Source organism: Natrix helvetica (assembly GCF_964273705.1).
Source record: "Natrix helvetica genome assembly, chromosome: Z".
In the NCBI taxonomy this organism is placed as follows: domain Eukaryota; kingdom Metazoa; phylum Chordata; class Lepidosauria; order Squamata; family Natricidae; genus Natrix; species Natrix helvetica.
In genome coordinates this window covers 28,389,958-28,396,909 of record NC_138554.1, presented here as the reverse complement: position 1 = coordinate 28,396,909, position 6,952 = coordinate 28,389,958, and the positions used below count along the sequence as shown (strand labels likewise).

The 6,952-nt window shown below is 38.9% G+C and overlaps 1 protein-coding gene across 1 annotated transcript in view; it reads left to right on the top strand.

The window, feature by feature from the left end:
- Positions 1–207: 207 nt before the first annotated feature.
- Positions 208–6,952, top strand: part of LOC309401972 (serine protease 27-like) — a gene marked incomplete at both ends in the record, with an annotated part of 9,101 nt that continues 2,356 nt past the window's right edge. The window contains 3 exons of the mRNA XM_081971374.1: positions 208–319; positions 3,744–3,770; positions 4,492–4,654. Coding sequence (XP_081827500.1) covers positions 208–319; positions 3,744–3,770; positions 4,492–4,654 — 302 coding nt within the window. The remainder of the gene's footprint in view (positions 320–3,743; positions 3,771–4,491; positions 4,655–6,952) is intronic.

Sequence of the window (6,952 nt, the reverse complement as noted above, 5' to 3'; positions counted from 1 at the left end):
AGGAAGGAAGCAGTAGCAAGGTACATTTACTCAGCAGGTTTCGTAACTATCCCAGCAGGCAAATACCAAGAACTGGCAGGATTCCTCAGATGAATACGCCCTTCTGGGGTGTGTGTATGTGTGTGCGTGCGTATATATAAGCATCCAAAGTCTGAATAGCCTAAATTAATCTTCTTATTTTGTAAGAGTAGTACATATTTTTTGTGTATGAGGAAAACAAAGGAAGGAAACAAAGAAATCAGCAGTGGTGTTATGGCCCACCACCAGCAAGGGCTAGAGCGAAGATTGTTACTACTGGTGCTCCTGCAAATGATGACAAGTAAGTATTGATAGATTTCCTGTACAAACAAATGTTTTTCACTAATGAGAGATGGGACAGATCCAGCAATATGCAACATCCTAGATTAAATGCCAAAATTCCACCAAGGCTCAGTCCTCTCCTTTCCTCTCCTTTTATTTCATTCCAAATATGCTTTTTTTTTTTCAAGAGGCACTTGCTGTTTTTTCTTTTCCTCCCTCCTCTCCCTGGCGAAATGCAGTACTAAGCTTCTGAAAGGATTTGCTAAATTTTCAATGGCATTAATATGAAACATATTTAAAAACAAGGTGTACAATTTCTTTTCTCTGTTTTGGGGGAATGAGGGGGAAATTTGGCTGGCAAGCTTGGGTAATTGAGATGAGCAGCACAACAGCAAAATTTGATTTCATTACAGTTACATTTGTACTTAATGAAATGGTCATGTTGGACTTATATTACTCTTTGGGCATGTTTTAATCATTCTTTTAATTGTCATAGTCAACACTAATTAAAATTGACTTCAGGAGTTCCAGGCCAAACTTTTGGGCAATTAGGGCAACTCAAAGCTTCCTACTGTCACCATCAAGACTAAATAAGGAGGGAGCCTAATTTAGGAGATAGCCATTAAACAGCACCCCTCATTATAAGAGGAAGCTCAACAATTTTTGATCATCCTCTTATAGAAATTTTGAAACTGGAAGAAAGAAACTTTGCCTGGGAGGAGCAGATTTTGGATCATGCAAGGACAGGCCTAGGGCACAAATGAGGCATTACTGGGTTATGTTGTCTGTTGGGTTAGGTTTGCCAGGTATTTCAATGTTCTACTGTCTGCTGTCCAAAAAGAGAGAACTTTAAAAAGAAGGTGTTTCACCCAGTGAGTCAGCCTGGCTCTCAGTTAATGAATTTGTGTCAACATTTGTTGACCTTCTTATTGTTCTGAACTATTTTATTTTCATTGTCATTGACAAAACAATGTATGAACCATCTAAATACCAAGTAAAACCATGTATGAACCATCTAAATACCAAGAAGTTTGGTTAAATACCAAACTTCTTGGTAGCTCTGATTTAAGCTTCTGTGTGAAAGCATCCATCAGTGTAGAATAAAATATGTATGCTGATGATATCTAATTATACATCTCTGCCCCTGGAAAACTAAACAATGCTGTGATACCCTCTCTTAATACCTGAAGACTATGGGAGCCTGGATGAAGAACAGCAATTTTCAGCTCAACCCTGTCAAGACTAAATAACTTGTGTTTGGGGGCCTTCCAGATCTGAGATTTTACCATATTTTTAACTGGATGGATTTGTACATCCCCAAACAGATTCTATGAGCAATCTGGGGATATTTCTGGACTCACAATTTTTGCTTAAAGAGCATGTGTCCGGGGTGGCTTGGAGGGCTTTTGCACAACTTTGTGTTGGTCACCAGTTGTAACCAGTTCCTGTAAGCTCTAGAGCAGCGGTTTTCAACTTGTGGGTCACGACCCCTTTGGGGGTCGAACGAGCCATTCACAGGGATCGCCTAAGACCATCGGAAAACACATATTTTTTAAAAAATGGAAAACATAAAATAATTTTATGGTTGGAGGTCACCACAACATGAGGAACTGTATTAAAGGGTCGCGGCATTAGGAAGGTTGAGAACCACTGCTCTAGAGGTAATCCTCGATTTATAACTGATCACTTAGCAACTATTCAAAGTTACAATGGACTTCTCCAGGGCTATTTGTAATCTGGATTCAAAGTTCCAATGGCTAGACCTCTCCTGTGATCACATGATTGTATTTGGGGCACTTAATAATCAACCCACATTAATGACCGTTTGTGATTTACAACATTTTTTGCTGGACACTGGTGTTTATTTCCAGTTTACAGCAAAAATCCTGTTTGTGGACAATGGATCCATTTAATGATCATGGCATTTGCTTAATAAGCAAAAAAGGTTGTAAAATCGGTCATGGACACATGGTGTCCCATTGATGACCAGCAAGGCTTACAATAGTAATTCTGGGCTCAATTATGGTTATAAGTCAAGGATAACCTTTACTCTCAGTTATTCATGCTCTGGTCACTGTGTGACCAGTTATATGTGTTCCTCAGTGGACGTTAAATTTCTGTTCCATGGCTGACATCAGTTGCTAATTTTCTTCTGGGTTCAATTCTTTTTTTAAAAAAACAAAATTTTATTGGTTTTAAGAAAAATAATCAGGGAAAGGGATGGTGGATGAAGTTACAAATTTTGACAGTTACTTTATGCAGGAAATGGCCCTTCCCCCCATTCTCATAACTTTCATTTATTAATACATTAAATTGTTGCTACTTAGTAGTATTTTGTCAGCATATAACCTTTTATCTTCAGGTAATTTCAATCATTTTATATCAATCAGATTTTCGTTCATTTTTGTGATCTGAGTTTTCTCGATGTTGCCTCTTCTCCCCCCTCCAGCAGAGCACCGGCTCCTCCCGTGTCCTGTATGTCCCGTGTAGTGTCATCAGTTTTATCTAGGTGGACTTTGTTTTTTTCCATGAAGGCCTCAGCCTCCATAGTTGTATTGATTCTAACTCTCGTGTCCTCCTTCTGGGTTCAATTCAAGATACTGATTTTGACCTTTAAATCTCTGTGTGGCATGTTTATTCGAGGGATTACTTCTCTGCAGTTACATATATCCATTGCATCAATTCCAGCTGAATGGGAATATTATGGGTCCTTTATGTTATGAAGTTTCATTTGATGTGACCCAGAAGGCAAGCCTTTCCTGCCATTGCACTCACCCTTTGGATTCCCCCTCCCCCAAACCCTGGTAAAATTGACCCTGACCCATTGACTTTCTGGAAATTCCTTAAAACCTGGTTTTGGTGACCTACAGTGTGACCCACAGGGATGGGTGACCCATAGAAATAAGAACTTTGTGAAATGTATTGGAGACCTTGAATTTATACTATTTATTTACTACTATTTATTTAATTAGTTTGTCACTCATGTACAACATAACAGGATTAAAATAAACATGAATAAGACCACAAGAAATGGGTTCAAATAAATGGGGATAGTGGAACAGTAGGACAGGGATGTTAGGCATGTTGGTGCATGTCCTTACTAACCTCTTAGGAATGGGGTGAGGTCAACAGTAGACAGTTTAAGGTTAAGTTATGGGGATTTGAGGATGTCCCATGGCTGTCCCATGGTATTGTTTATATTTTTGTTTTAATGAGTTTTTAAATGGTTTTTAAAACTCTGCTCTTTTGTTTTAGTTGTACATCACCCAAATTACATTTACGAGATGGTCAGCTAGATAAATGTGATAAATAAATAAAATAAATAATATAAGTAGGTTAAATATAAGTGACACTTAGACTGAAGTTTCCAAATTACTTCTATTGTACTAAAATAGCAATCTAAACTGTAACTCTCATGATTTTATATATCTCTTTATTTTTAGATGTTGAACCAAGCTATGCCACCAGAGGTGAGCATCAGTTATATCTGCTTGCATATTGACTTGTTAGCATACTATTGATTAGAAAGATTATCGTACTAAATACTGAAATATAAGGAATGTGAACAAATATAATGTTCTGTGAAGAGTAGCCATCTAGAAACTATATGATAGAAATATTGAATATTGCCTTTACTAGCATCCAAGTCATTTATGGAAAGTTGTTAGTCACGTGTTTCACATGCACCCCAGTCTGTCATCACCAGGCTCAAGAGGCACATGAAAAAAATTCCAAAAATGCATTAAAAAGTTGGAGGTACCTAAAGGATTCTTTAAGAAATGTGAAAGAGGCTGGGTAAGGAATAAGATTGGTTCCTGGATTGGCAATGTGGAATATGAAGAATAAGTTTGCCGGGTAGACAAATAAAGAACAGACTAGGGATAAAGGTCTTTGTCTAAACGTAGTTAGAGGAGAGGGGAGGGCCCAAAGAGGAAGTAAAAATTAAAGCAAAAAAAAAGAATGGAAATATGGAGTAAGGAGAAATAGGGCTTATGGTCAGTAAGGAGAGGTTGGCCATAGGGCAGCAAAACACTTAAGAATTTATAGAGTCATAGTTTTTAAATTTTAGATTTTTTCACAATTCCAAGATGATAGAAGAGTAAAAATCTAAAATCCAGATAACCAGGAAACACCATGTAATTCTACAGGAACAGTAAATATTTCCCTTTTTTTTTTTTTTTTTTTGCTCAGTTTGTGGAAAACAGGGCTATCTAAACCGGATTGTAGGGGGTACAGATTCCCGGGATGGAGAGTGGCCTTGGCAAGTGAGCATCAAGTTGAATGGACAACATCACTGTGGTGGTTCTCTTGTCACAGATCAGTGGATCATCACAGCCTCACATTGTTTTAGTCTGTAAGTATGCACTCTACAACCTGCTGACCATCTTTCTACTCTGTTTCTTGGGGAAACAAAATTATTGGCAGAGTTTCAAAGCAGCCTTCCAAAGTCTCTCAGTGCCTTCCTAGCAAGGGTGGGTTTCAAAAATTTTTACTACCAGTTCTGTGGGTGTGGCTTATTTTGTGAGCGTGCCTTGGCAAATTTATGTTTCACATTGGAGATAGGAAATAAAATGCTGTAAAACTTCTTTTTTTAAAGGCCAAAGAAAGCAGCAACCCGAGCCGCGCTGAACTGAACACAGGAGAACTGAAGGATCTGAAGAGTGTGTGGTTTTGTTCGCTGCCCATGAGCTTCGGTGGTCAGCAGCCGAGCAAGCAAGTCAGCAATCTGCCAGCTGCCAAGCACCCTGCTCATGAGTAAACTTGCTCACGAGTAAACTGCAGATTAGAGGCAGTTGGCAGATCCTGGCATGCTTGTTTGGCTGCTGCCCCCTTCCCCCCTGAGCTCAGCAAACGAAACTGCCGCCTCCTATTTCCTTGCATCGAGGAGGTGGGGAGGCTTGATCCCACTTAGGAGGTGGTGGTTGTGAAGCCTTGGGGCTTCCTGAGCAGCCCATGCTGCCTACCTGTGTGTAGGCACTAGGAGGCAATTGTGTGGATGCACGTGGTGAAGACAAGGCAGGGTGAGCTTCAGAGTGAGCCAATTTGGGAGCATAGCCAGCCAGCCATCACTACCGGTTCGGCGACCCACGTCCAATTACCACTACCGGTTCTCCCAAACAGGTCCAAACCGGGAGCAACCCATCTCTGCTTCCCAACCTTTGTGGGAATTCACAGGCAGACTTCTAAACCAGACTCCTTATTTAATAATGGCTGTAAGCCGTATGTGGTAGTTTCGACTAAGAAAAAGACACCATGTAGATCTACTTTTTATTAGAACAATTATGCTAATAGAATGTTACCAGTTTTGAATTTGCTCCACTTCCTCCCTCTTTTACTTCAGGTAAATGGTGGGAGCTATATGAGCCATTTTCATAAACCCCCTTTTTGTCCTGTGCTCAAGCTTGTTTATCTGATCACTGAATTGATAACGGAACTTTTCTCTGTTCTTAAAGACCATCCTTTATATTAATTACAATTACAGCCATTAAGAAAAACAAAGACTGCAAGTCAGTCTTCACACTTAGTAAGTGCCTAGACAAGTTCTTGCATTTTTCATATATTATAAGAGCAATAATATTAACTATAAAGATAAAAATGCCCTTGAACGGAACTTGTTTCCTGCAAGTTTAGGAAACACTAAATAAGTGGTTAGCCATTGTTGTCTCCTGACTTCTTTTAACTTCTCAGAATAATCTGAGATTTCATGTAGCCTTCTATCCAAGAACCATTAACCAACCCTCATCCTGCCTAGCTTCTAAACCCAGAAAAATTCAGCCACGTGGTGAACTTGCAAAATTAAATGACTTGATTTTAGCTTGCATTTGAATCAGTTTGGGATGAAACTGAAAACTTTATCATGACTAATTTAGCCTTCAGAGTTGAAGAAACAACTCAATAAAGACTTTTACTTCTTATTTTTGCAATCTTTTGCTTATCTTTCAAAGAACATTTTCATTTTCCCCACTGATTTTGTTGTTCTTTTTCATTTTTTCCCATACAACTAGGATTTCTTAAAAATTAAGAAAAGATATTAACTACAAAAGAATATATCCTGTTGATAAATAGTAGAAACTTTCTTCAGGATATTTGGAAGGTTATTAAATGTAACCTTCATGCAAGAACAGTATTTTTGTTTTGATGGTTGCATGTATTTTCATATATGTGCATTTTTAAACATGTAAATGTAATTCTATCTTGATATAATTGTATATGTTTATGTGTGCATTAAGCACACAGGCGCACGAACACACACGGAGAGGGCGGAGAGAGAGAGATTGTCCTCTTGTGCCAGTATAGACTAGTTCCCCATTTGATACATCCCCCTGGCTCAGCCATTCTCCCTGCTACACTAGCAGAGTGTATGTATCTTGTGTTTCCCAATACATGCCCTTCTCTCCCAATGGTATGTTCAGTTTTTCTTGTTTTTCTAGCTATTGTTCATTCATTCAGGTCAAAGCTGCAGAATTGGCAGATACAGAGAAAGAGTCAGCTAACTGAGTCAGAAAGAGTAAGCCGTGTGTGTGAGAGAGAGAGACAGAGACAGAGAGACAGAGAGACAGAGAGACAGAGAGACAGAGAGAGACAGAAACAGAGACAGAGAGAGACAGAGAGAATTTAAAAAACAATGAATCTCTTGGACTTTGGTTCAGTG